At 32.2% G+C, this 13129-nt stretch overlaps 1 protein-coding gene and 1 long non-coding RNA gene across 2 annotated transcripts; both read left to right on the plus strand.

The window, feature by feature from the left end:
* Nucleotides 1–4728: 4728 nt before the first annotated feature.
* LOC114165035 lies at nucleotides 4729–7339 on the plus strand. Its single transcript, XR_003599679.1, has 4 exons — nucleotides 4729–5141; nucleotides 5943–6456; nucleotides 6889–7166; nucleotides 7258–7339. It is a non-coding gene; the product is annotated as an uncharacterized LOC114165035 (long non-coding RNA).
* An 832-nt stretch (nucleotides 7340–8171) lies between these two features.
* Nucleotides 8172–12826, plus strand: LOC114167192. The gene is made up of 7 exons (XM_028052199.1): nucleotides 8172–8872; nucleotides 9210–9517; nucleotides 9940–10665; nucleotides 10971–11099; nucleotides 11397–11600; nucleotides 11975–12175; nucleotides 12332–12826. The coding sequence occupies exons 1-7, from the start codon at nucleotides 8605–8607 to the stop codon at nucleotides 12452–12454; spliced, it is 1959 nt and encodes a 652-aa protein (XP_027908000.1). The 5' UTR covers nucleotides 8172–8604; the 3' UTR covers nucleotides 12455–12826.
* Nucleotides 12827–13129: the final 303 nt, after the last annotated feature.

Below are 13129 nucleotides of genomic sequence, written 5' to 3' on the forward strand. Positions count from 1 at the left end.
AACATTATTACAACCGCCTCTAATGAGGTAATTAAAAAATGTGTTACATTTGAAAATAGGAGTGGTCAAAGTCAAAGGGTATGGATTCCGTGCAGGTTTTAATTGCTGGTTTTTAATTGCGTTGTTGAGTATCGAAATTCTCACAACCTGACAAAATTAAGAATTAACTTCTACGTTTAATGTTCACAACATCCTTACGGAATATGTTTAAATAAAATGCCAAAACATTGGAATTTTATCTATATTGCAATGTCACATTAAAAATATAATTTGCAAAAAAAAATTGGAACATTGAGAGAGGGTTTCAGGAGCTATAGTTGAAAAGTGATTATGCTATAATATGTTATCATTTTTTTATCAATATTAGAAAAAATGATATTGGTACTTGTATTTTTAAACGCATATACAATTTAAAAAAATTTAAATAACCATGATAATAAGTCAGATAATTTAACTTTATAAATGGCTTAAAAAAAATGACATAGGTGCTTGTACATTTGTTTTCTTTTCTAATTACGTATTATTGTTGAGATAATTATGAAGATAATTAAATTACATATCTCTCTAAGCACATTCATATATCAAATGTAATTATATAATGATAAAAAACATTTAACTATTTACTTTTAATTGTATAAAAGAATTTCACCGATTCATTTTGAAATGAATATCCTCCAATAAAAAAGGAATATGCTCCAAAATATCCCATAAAATTTCATTTTTTTTACTTTTAAATAGATATTTTGTAAAATATCCATTTTAATATAAAAAGAAAAGAACAAAAAAAAAGAATTGTTTTGACACAAGCATTGATGAAAAAGTAGAAATAGCACATTGTGCTGACAACAAGTTGGGCTTTTGTCCAAATAAAACAAAGTCTGAAACACATGTGGGACTGGCCCACTATTTAATGGCCCACTGTTATTTTTATTCTTTCCATTCAACATCATACGTTTTAACTTTATATATTTTATATATTTTTATTTTACTATCATGTTTTTTAATCTAAAAAATTATTTATCATCTAAAATGAGGACAAATGACGAATCCAAAATTACAAATAGTGATTTAACTTTCTAAATATAAATTTTACATAATAAACTATATTAATTTTAGTTTTAGAAAAAGTTGAACTAAGTTGAGAATTTTAAAATAGCTAAACGAAATTAAATAAATAGAAAATTTTAGGCCTAATTGGTTTCGTTTTATTTTTTTAAAATTGATATTCATAAAAAAAAATTCTTTTTAATTTGGAAAAACATATTTGAAAAAGATAGATAGTCCACAAATACTCTTAAAACAAAGCCCAAGTCGGTCGAAAATGGGCCCATTATGTACTGTGAGTATCAATACAATATTTCATAACTGCAAAACTAGTGAGAAAGTTATAAAACATCACATCTCTAACTCTTACGTGCAAATTTGATTGCTAATTTAAAATTAACTAAATGAAGCTTAAGTTCTTTAAATTTAAAATAAATTTATTCATATTTTAAAAATTAAAATTGGTTTTTATTCACTTCTTTTAAACAAATTGATCTTATTTAGTTTCTCATAATTTTATATATGCTATATTTTAATAACTAAAAATATATTCAAAAAGGATTTAAATTCGAATTTTGAAATTTAAGTTTGAGCGAAAAGTCCGGCATGAGTGCTTAATTATTTTGATTGTTTCTTGGATGGTTGGTTCTTGCTTGAGATTTAAGTGTTATTATTAAAAGCATGAGATAAATGACTATATATTAGTGAAGTGATTCATGGGTTGTGAATGATGAACTTGGTATAGTCTTGGCATGTGAAACAAATGAGATGGTTGGTAATCTAAGTGGCATGGTATTATTATGACATACAATTTTACACTCATGGTTTGGGAAGGACAAGTTGGCATGGATTCAAAATTGAATATGAATGAGGATTGGTTATAAAGGACTGACATGAGGTTTATGTGTATGGTAAATGTTACTTGGTTGTTTGAATATGATTGGTATGAGGTCAGTACGTAAATCCATGAGTCTCTAGGTGAGGCCTCTTGGTCGTGCTTCAGTGGTCGGGACGTAATTCCATGATTCCTGTTAGTAGGAATTCATAGTGGTGCCTCATCTATGTAATTTGGTAAGGATTCTTCATCCTGACACTCTAAGGAGTTAGTTAGTCTCACTTAGAACGGACTGACTTTTGTGATGAGAGTAGCAGAAGGCCTAAAACTCATTAGGGCTTGTATATCATGAAGAATCATCTCCACATATCAAGCAAGATTAATGCCCCATGTGTAATCAAGAAGGACATAAATTGTAAGAAAAGGATCGGATGCTCTACAAAATGTGTAAATTAGTAAAATCATAATTAATATGTAGTCACCGGTTCTATAAAGTACTTCAATTCAATTCTAATGAAAGATGAATATGATATTATTTTCTCACTACTGTAGTAGAAACGTGACAGTTAAAAACAATTTATGATATCAGTTCTAAAAATGAAATAAATGCATTCTAAAAATGAAATAAATGCAGGAAATTTAAGGCTTTTAATTGAACAACTATTATATAAAAATATACTTTTTTACGTGATTCATAAATTCATCATAAAAAAATAGATTTCACCATAGGTTTTTCATTGGATTGTAATTTATTTTTAAATTTATTCCATTTTACAAATTTAACTGTGTAGTAACACTCTTAGATCTGTAAACTGAAAGATAGTTAGTTTAAAAAAATAGAATCAATTTTACATGTTTGGTAGTAAGCAAAATGACAACGAAAGATGTTAATTTTCAGTATATTATACACGTTTTATTTTTTAATTATATATAAGGAAAGAAAAAAAAAATAGAAGTCAATGATTTTCAAAATTAATCGTCTTCCATTTCTTTCCAATATAGTGGTAAACCACATTTTTTTTGAAAGTGATATTTTATTAATTTAGGTAACCCGGTGTGTTTTTTTTTTAAATATGATTTTATAATAAAATATGTTTTATGATTATGTATGGAACTATAAACACATTGTATTTTATAATTAAATTGTTTTTTAATTTAGGTGACACGTTATAATATTTTTTGTTTTTAACATATTTTTAATATATTTATGGATTTTCGTGACTCTTCATTTTTTATTTATTCGATCTCAACCATTAGATTTGAAGATATTTGTCGGAAATTACGATCATTGGACTCTCCCATGTGACATTTATCTTTGTAAACGTGACACTAATTAATTAATTCTCTTCGTCGTTGCGTTTCGCAAGGCTCGGGCTACTATTACCTATAGAATGAGACAACCAAATAAATACAAATTTTCTTTGTACATGATGAGCCAAATGAAACTGATATTATGGTGACAACACAGAGACTTTAACATGTCATGTTAACTCTCAGGGATTAGTGTACTACATATGTTAAAGTATATTTTGACCACTTGAAATAAGATGTATCCAACCTAAATGTACTTGGTCGGAACGACACCATATCGATTACTTCTTTAATATTAATAAATGAGATTAAGTTAAGGTCAAAGTAAAGCATATTAACATATTAGTTACTTCTTTAACATTGACAAATGAGATCAAATTAAGATAAAAGCTAAAACATATTAACATATGGGTAGACAAAGTTAATTAAGGTAATTAAGTCAACGTGTTTATCCATATAAAAGTTTATAAATATGAAATAAATAACACAATACAAAAACTAAATTAATTTTATTTCATTATTACTTAATATTATCTAATGCATTATGCTAACTTGAGAGAGTAGTATTTTCTGCTTATACAACTCCTTTTGACTTTCGAGAGACGAATATCTATAACATCTTAGTTTGGAAGTATGAAGCGTAATTTGGATTGTGTGCAAAAAAAAATAGAGGACATGTTTACGAGATGTATATGGTCTTTGAGAACACAATACAAAAAGAAAAAAATTGTTTTACATTAATCATAACTTCATTTAATACTTTATATTTTTTAATACGCAAATAGAAATAAAAAATAACAAAATAAAATAACTATCATGTTACCTACTTGTTGAAAAAAAAATTAAAATATATTTTTTAAAATATTTAGTATGTAAAATAAATTTTAACAAAAAAATTAATAAAATATTTTAAACTTAAACAAAATTTAAACTTAATAAAGTCTATTCACATCATAATCGAATCAAACTGATTATTGTCTATCCACCTATCATAATGGACCATTTTCGTCTGACTTCATGGCTCAAAGCCCAACATATATTGTGCCTCAGAACCCGTGAGGCCTCTTCCATTCCACTCTCTTCGGGCTACTGGGTCAATGAGTTCACTCCACAAATAGTTCACTGCATTATTAGATTTATACATTTATTGAATCAATGATAATTTTGTTTGTTTATCACCCGAAAGAAAATTATTAAACCATATTTTATTAATATTATATTTATATAATTTATAATAAAACAAAAAATGAACTATTATTTAAAATAATCAAATAACTATTCAGCATAATATTTACATAAACTTAAATTTATTAATCATGGTAATTAATTAATATATTTTAAATTAACTAAATTATACTAGTCAATTTCTAGACTTTCTTAAATTAAACAAATTCTTCTGATTTTTCGTTTTTTTTTTTTTAATTTTATTTTATAGAACAGATAATGCATGAATCTAATGGGTGGAAATTTGGGAACAAAAGAAAGAAAAAAAGGTCATCTTTTAGAAAAAGAATTCCCATTTTTCAACCCCGATGAGTAGTTGCTCTAGGCTTTGGACTTTCTTGTAGAACTAGGTGGGGTAGTATAGAATTTTTGGAAGAGTTAATTTTGGAATTCATCTTTTTCTTCTTTAGTGCCATTGATTTATGCTCCATTCTTGTAAGCTTAAACAATCAAAGTATCATGACAAACACAATCCAGAAAGTTAGTTGTATCAGTCATTATTATTGTTCTATTCTATGCACAAGAAAAAGCTGGATCTGTTTTGGAATTACATTATTTATTGAATGTGTATTAGGAAGAATATTTCAACATTATACTGAGTCCAAAATGCAACAGTCCAAAGAGGTAGATGTGCCTTGGGGAACTGCTCTGGTGGGGATATTTCATAGCAGTTGATGGTTGCAAAGCTGAACCAAATTAAGGGACCACACAACACAAAGTACTCCAGGTACAACTTACCTGCATTCTAGACTTCTACATGTTTGATAAAATACCTCACAGATATTAGTTAGTTAATATTGAAATGCAAAAGTTTAAGGTTATCTTTGTTTCTACATTAAGAAAAACAGACAAGGTGTTTTCTTGTGTTTTCACCACCATGCATCAATGGAAAATTCTATTAGGTGCCCAAATTCCAGAATTGGAAAAAACATGAATTTTTTGTGTATATATATGAAGGGAGTCCATAAGATATGTTATTACTACGGTACAATACTAATAATGAGTTGTTATAGGTAAGCATTTTTTGTTGATAAATGACAGGAGCTACTAGAGTTTACAAATGAATATCAAACAGCTCACTTTGGTTGTCCACGTTTAAAAGAGAGATTAGTACAGATCAACAATCACTACATATCCAATATCATTAGATTATATGTATACATAACTCATTTATATGCCTAAGATTTGAATGAAAATGTTGGAGGAGGAAAAGAAATACACCAGTTGATAGTGTCATTTTATGAAATTCTGTATTTTTACCTGTTGGATGATTGAGAAAGTGTGACTTCATAATTGTCAAATACTGATACTAAGTATCCTTATTATCAGAAGACTGGTTATGACGTATTTGTATTGATGATTGAGTAAAAATGAAACTTTCTAATTTGCATTGGTTACCGTATAATCAATATTTGGAATCAACTTTTTAAAAGGTGAGCACTGATTACACTTTAGTCATGTGTGATTAAGAGGAGTGGTGGATTTTAGTGTCCAATTGGCTAACACCGTTCATTTTTTCTCTTGACAGTGAAAAAGTCCAATGTGGTCTATATAGAAAACAATCAATGACAGAAGAGAATCCAAGTACGTATCATTAATCTCCAATAATGTAAGAAGAAAACATAATAAGCGACAAATCAAAACAACAATAAAAAAATGAAACACCATTCAGAATATGGCACTCCTTATCTGCAAACTGCAGCATGCTTGAGATAAAGTTTACTCCATAATAGCTGAAGTGACTCCACTTCATACACACCACTCCACAATTCAATTAACTTATAATGAAAATTTCAAGCAACCATTCGTGTTGGATTCGTATCTGTCACGGATTTTGTTTCCATTGTGGTAAATTAGCCAAACTTACCACTCTCTCACTGGCTTTAGTACACAGCAGAAAAAGGGTGTCTCAAGATTCTGCCAACTTATAACTACTGTGTGAACACATAGGAAAAAGGAGAAAAGAGATTCTTCAGTTGTTGCTTGTTTCAACCGAAAAACTGTATGTCATTACTCATTGGATCTTCGTGTCAACAAATAAGGTAAAAGAAACAGACAAGGGCGACAAATATCATATGTGAATTTGTACAAAATGTTTAGAGTTCCGACACATCACTAAGGATTTGGTTTTTTACCATGCAACATGTTTATATTATATTGATTTGCTTTTCCCAAGCTATTTTTCTTAAGCTACAGTGTGTAACTTTTCAGCTAAATGTGTGAGTTGAAAATTTTGATTAAAAATTAAAAGTACATTATTGATTGAATGCATGTTTAGATAGCCTTCAGAATTAATTCTGATCTCTAAAACCATATACTGAAATCATATAAATGCATTCTGCAAAAGTGACAGTAATTATTTTCTGGTAGGAATGTATTATTTAAGAGTTAAATGTAAAGGAAACAATTAAAAATGTCACTCTCATCCCAGCTTTTGATTTGCCTCCTGTGTGTCACATTGACATTTAAAACAGTTGGAGAATCCGTTCTGTCTGGAACAGTGTTTGTGGAAAAAAGGGGTGAATTCTTTGGAGATGGCAGTGTTGTTGAAACATCAGAAAGCACATGGGGAAGATAGCAGTGTAAGAAGAAGAATCACCCGTGACGTTTTTTTGGGCAACCAAAATGGGAAAGTAACAGCCCCGTTTTGTTCCATTTCCGTAAATGGACCTAAAATTAATTATCGGTGAAGGAAAAAAAAAAACTTTATTGAATGTCCCCATTGCCAGACTAGGTTGTACTGCATATCTTGGTACTTGCTACACCCTATGTCTATCTATGTGAATGTGATGTGCTTTTCTCAACCTTCAAACTAATGCTACTCTCACATCATTTTTCATTAGTTATTTGGCATCAATCATAAGTGGCAACAAATTAAAGTGCCTGCATGTTAGTGGAGGGAGGGAAGGAGGCAAAAGCACAAAAAATGGTAATATATATACTTTTTAAATTATCAAAATAGTGTAAATTTTAAAAATTTATAAAAATGAACTTGTGCTAACTTGATATATAGCATTCTAGAATTTATAGTTAAAAGACGCGTTTATCTTTGTTTGGTTTAGGTATCTGATTAACGTGAAAAAAAAAACGATGCTTTTAGAAGAAGAAAAAGTAGGAAATTTAGAAAAAAATGAAAAAGTATATAATTATGGTAAGATAAAAAAGAATAAATGGAAAAATGATTGTAACAGGTAGCAGTTAGCAAAGAAAGGAACAGGGTGTGGTGTGTGGGGCCTCGGTGGAGATAGTGACCGGACCAAAGTGTTTGAATTCTCGGTCCGACCACATCGCAACACAAAACACAAACATGAACAGAGAACTCTTTACTCTGTCTCTGTGCGCACCAAATAATTCTGCACCCTAACCGTTACGCCGCCCCTATTCATATCACTCCACACTCTTACATGCATAATCAATGCTTCAAAATCTTCATCTCCATCATGTTAAATTTTTTTCTAAAAATACATTTTAGTATTAATTTGAAGTTATCAAAGGAAAAATGTTACGTGGGTTATTCAAATTATTATATTACATTTTTTGTTATTACTATTAATTTAAGGAACGATTTGTGATCTGGCAACAATGCTAGTATCTAGTGACTCTTGGTCACCCACCAAATGCAAACGTTTCTACCAAAATGAATTTATATTCCTATTTTTTAATTTCATCATATTCATACTTACATTTAAATATTTAAATGTTACAGAAACAACGAAAAGACAAGGAGGAATAAATAAATTAAAAAAAACAATAATAAACAGAGCGACAGAGAAAAGCAGAAGAGAGAGGGAAGAAAAACTGAAGAGAAAATAAGATAGGGAAGAAGAGAAGGGAGAGCATTCAAAACCGTTTGGAGAAAAATCGGAGAGGGCGTTGTTCCCACGGAACCCTAGCCATCAGCCTCCGTTGTCAATGGCGTTCTTCTCCGCCGTGTTTTCCGTCGGGAAACATTTCCGGCGACGTTGAAATTCCTCTCCTCGATTTCCCCGCCGCCGGAAATGGCTCCGGCGCCGGCGGAGAGCGTAGTGTTGTTCGCGTTAGATAGGGAGCCGCACGCGCTAGATCTTAATGTTATTTTCTTTCTGACTGACTGACTCACTGACTCACTGACGAATCTGTTGCGACGATCGTAACTAACCGCGAGGAGAGGTCGTTACGGCCGTTACGGGCTGCGTGTTTCTCCGGCGGAAATGGCGAAGGGAGGGCAATGCTTCTTCGAGAAGCTTCGGCGGTGCGTTCGGACGGTTTTCTTCGTGGTGGCATTGGTGGCGTCGTTGGCGGTCACGTCGCTGCCGGTGGTTGTGGCGGTGGTTGACGTTTTGGTGCCGTGCTTTTTGATCTCGAACTTCACCTGTGTCAAGTGTTTCAGCTTCAAGGAACATTTTCACCGTTACGCTTTCAACAGTTCCTTGATGGACATTCCGCTCGTTTCGGTCATAAGATCGCTTATCATTCTCTGTACGCGTCATTCTAACTTGTGGAATGTTAATATTAATTATTACATTGTAATACTTTTGTTCTTCATGGCATTAATTGTTCTGAATCATCTAGTTTGTATTGTTCTAATTCAACTTTTATTAGTTTTATTAATTTGAACTATTATGTTCAGTTGCTCTGCTTCAAATCATAGAGTTTATGTTTGTTCGAAATTCCGCGGTTACATTTTTTTGTCTCCCTTTTGGATAAAGTTTCTCTATATTTGTTTTGAGTGTTTATACGATGGGTTTATATAATTTGTGCATGCTGAGTAGTACAGTTCTCATGTTGGGTTTGTTTTTTCCTGATGATTTTGCAGGTGTTTATTCCGTTTGTGATGGTCCTGCTCTCTCACACGGTCCTTACCTTGGAACTGTGACTCTGTGTTCCTTTCTGTCAATTGTTCTCCTTTCGGTCAAAGCTTGTGTATTCACTGTAAATTCACATATCGAAGCGGAGGCTTCGGTTTCCTTCAGGAAGCAGAAACTTCATTTGAAGAAGCCATGGGGAATGCCTGTCTTGTTTCTTTCATCAGTCGTGTTTGCCCTTGGCCATACTGTGGTTGCTTACAGAACCAGCTGCAGAGCACGCAGAAAGCTCTTGTTTCATCGAGTTGACCCTGAAGCTGTAAGCTTAAAATACCTTTCTATTCTTTTGTTTCTTTAATTTCATAGGCTAGTGCATGTGTTATTTCTCTGGTTTTAAGTTATTTTGAATCAAACGATACTACAAACCTTCTTCAAAGAAAATTTGTAAACTTAGTAATAGTTCCATATATGCTTTTTATGTTGTTTTTCTATCAAAAGTGGAGATTCAGCTTGATATAACTTACATCAATTTTTTATGCTGACCTTTATTGATCCGATTTGAAAATCCATTTTCATTATAAAATAACACCAAAATCACCTGTGGTATTGACATAAAGGCTTGACGTCTCCAAAAAAAATCATTGAATCAACAGGACTTATATTAGTGACTTTTTAATTTTATTTCACTTTGTTAATGCACATCTTTAAAGTGCTCTTATTGCTTTCTGTTTAATCAAACAGGTTTTATCGTGCAAAAATGTTTTCTCTGGCTATCCAAAGGTCCCACGATCTCCCACTCCTTCTGTTGGGAGAACCCCCAAAAGTGACTATGAAACAAGGCGAAGACCTTTTGGGACTACTCGTGATGAAGAACTGCTTGTCAGATTACTTGCAAACTCGGACAGCTTATTCATTACATGCCAAGGACTTACTCTGCATTACAAGCTAAGCTTACCTGGTTCACTTCCACATTCGTTGTCTTCAATGTCCTGTATTGAGTCAAATTCTAGCCGCATTACTTCAGCAATGGTTACTGGGTTGGCAAAACCTAATAAACATTTTATAAGTACATCTCCAAATATCCAGCCACAATTGTACAGGAGCTATAGCAATCAATTCCACGGCCCATCCCTACATGTTCCTCTATTGGATGGTCCTATAACTTCGATTATTTCTGAAGATGTCCCCGTCTTTTACCTGGATGGTATTTGTGAAGATGAAACTAATAAATTAGATTTTCAATCTCTGGACAAAAATGCAAAGAATGTTGGCCAATTAGGTCTTGTTTTAATTCATGGGTTTGGTGGAGGTGTCTTCTCTTGGAGGCATGTGATGGGATCTTTAGCTCGGCAGAGTAATTGCTCAGTTGCTGCATTCGATAGGCCTGGTTGGGGATTAAGTTCAAGGCCTCGCAGGGAGGACTGGGAGGAAAAAGAGTTGCCTAATCCTTATAAGCTTGAAACTCAGGTGAGTAATATTTGCCATTTATGCAAATTGTCTTAAAAAATATTATTATTTTCTTGTTCCTTGTTTTGATTAGATTAAACATGAAATACACGTTGTGTATATGGGGTTATATCCAAAGGCTACCCATTCCTATATGGAGTCAATTTCTTATTTCCAAGGCCAAATCGAAAGTTGTATAGCTGTTAATTTAGGTTGCCCATTTCCGCTTGGAATTTATATTCACTACCAGAACTTCTGTGTAACCATTGTTAGTTTTCATTTTTTAATCCATGTTCCATCTGCAACTGAATATTTGATATTTTCAGGTCGACCTGCTTTTATCATTCTGTTCGGAGATCGGATTTTCTTCAGTGGTGTTAATTGGGCATGATGATGGAGGATTGCTTGCCCTTATGGCTGCACAAAAAAATAAATCATCACTGAACTATTTCAATGTGTGTATTTCTTCTTCTTGATTTTTTGCAAGTACCTAGCTTAGTGATTTTGAATGGTCAGAGTATGATGTTTAGTGTTTAAATGTAAATTGCTATGTGGGTTTGTAAATTCAGCAACAATATGATGTGCTTTTCTGGTAGCTCCGTCTTTATATTTTTCTAATGGTATGTGCAATCACATACATATTGAGTCTTCGTCAATACATGTTTTAATTAAGCATTGTCGATTTGCAATAATTGATGTACATAATTCACAATTCGTTGTCTTGAGGTTTGATCTGTTTTGTGTCCATCCAGGTTGATGTGAAAGGAGTTGTATTGCTAAATGTCAGCTTGTCCAGGGAAGTGGTTCCATCCTTTGCAAGAATTCTTCTGCATACCTCACTTGGAAAGAAGCATTTGGTTCGCCCTCTCCTAAGAACAGAAATCACTCAAGTGGTGAATCGGCGTGCTTGGTATGATCCTACCAAAATGACACAAGAAGTTTTGACCCTCTACAAGGTATGTCTGTACTTTAAGCTTTATTTGCATGATATAAATAAGAAATGCTAAGTATTTTGAGCTTCAATTTGTGAATTGAAATAAACTCTATGAAACGAATGCTGTATAAATATTAATGAGCTATCACAAATTTTTTATAATGATTTTAGTTTTATGCTTATATTGAATACCTTTTTCATTTTTTCTGAGGGAGCATGACTGGATGTTTTGGAATCAAATTTTATTGAGCATCGTTAACATGATATTACAATATAGTCTGCAACTTGTTCACATTATCCTTTTTTCCTATGTTTCTTTATATTTTTTTGAGAATTTTTTCTAGATTCAGAAACGTATCAACTAGTCTTATATGTAACATTTTTTTTTTTGTTTAGGCTCCACTATTTGTAGAAGGATGGGATGAGGCACTTCATGAGATTGGTAAATTGTCATCCGAAACCATCCTTTCAACTAAGAACGCCGAATCATTATTACAAGCTGTAGAAGACATTCCAGTGTTAGTCATTGCAGGTTCTGAGGATTCCCTTGTTTCTTTAAAATCATGTCAAGCTATGGCCTCAAAACTTGTAAATTCTGTAAGTATACCATCTTATAAATTCTCTGCAAAACTTGAAAATACTGTATGTACTAAGGGTGAAAATTAGGAGTATAAAATGGACAGAGCAAAAAACTAGGTTTATTATCGCACACGATTAAAATTTCTAACGCTTTTCTGACCATTATACGTGCAGAGATTGGTTGCCGTATCTGGATGTGGCCATTTACCCCATGAAGAGTGTCCGAAGGCATTGCTTGCAGCTATCTCACCCTTCATCAATAGACTCTTATTTACATCTGACTCGCAAAGCCAATAAGTTAATTTCTTTTAAAGCTGATCATACATAGGGTTGTTATCTATTGTAAGGGTCTACCATCTTCTTCTTCTTTTTTTTCCATACTTGTTTTGGCTTTTTTCCTCCTCCCATTTCTTTCTAAGCAATGTTACTTCAAGAGAAAGAGACTAAAGATCATCTCTTCTCTGGAGTGTTTTTGACGTGCTAGTTTTAGGGCTTTAACCTTTCGGTAACTTCTCCATCTTTTCTCTCTTTTTAAGCTGTCAATATCGTGTTTCCTTTCATCTTCATGTCATTTTTCCCACTTAAAGAGGGTGGAAAAACAGTATACATTTGTAAATTCATCACCAGATTGAGAATGAATATAGTTCAGCATGGTTTTGTTTCTGTTCACTGGACCCCATAGTATTTATTTTATAGTAAGTTATATTTTCATTGGTGTACCTGCAGATGCCATTGATGTCAATTAAATTTTAAACGGAGTATTTTTATTGGGTAAAATGAGGTGAGAATAACTTTAGATGAGGTCATATTGTTTCCATTAATACCTGCAACCCATAAATCCCTTCACTGACACTTTCACAGTGCTTGAGTTCATCACAATTAATAAAACCACTGTAATGCTAGATTCTCATTTATATGGCAACTGCTGATTCATATTTTATAGTCAATCCCCAAAAATACACTCAATCTAAT

This window comes from Vigna unguiculata, chromosome 10 (assembly GCF_004118075.2).
Source record: "Vigna unguiculata cultivar IT97K-499-35 chromosome 10, ASM411807v1, whole genome shotgun sequence".
Classification (NCBI taxonomy): domain Eukaryota; kingdom Viridiplantae; phylum Streptophyta; class Magnoliopsida; order Fabales; family Fabaceae; genus Vigna; species Vigna unguiculata.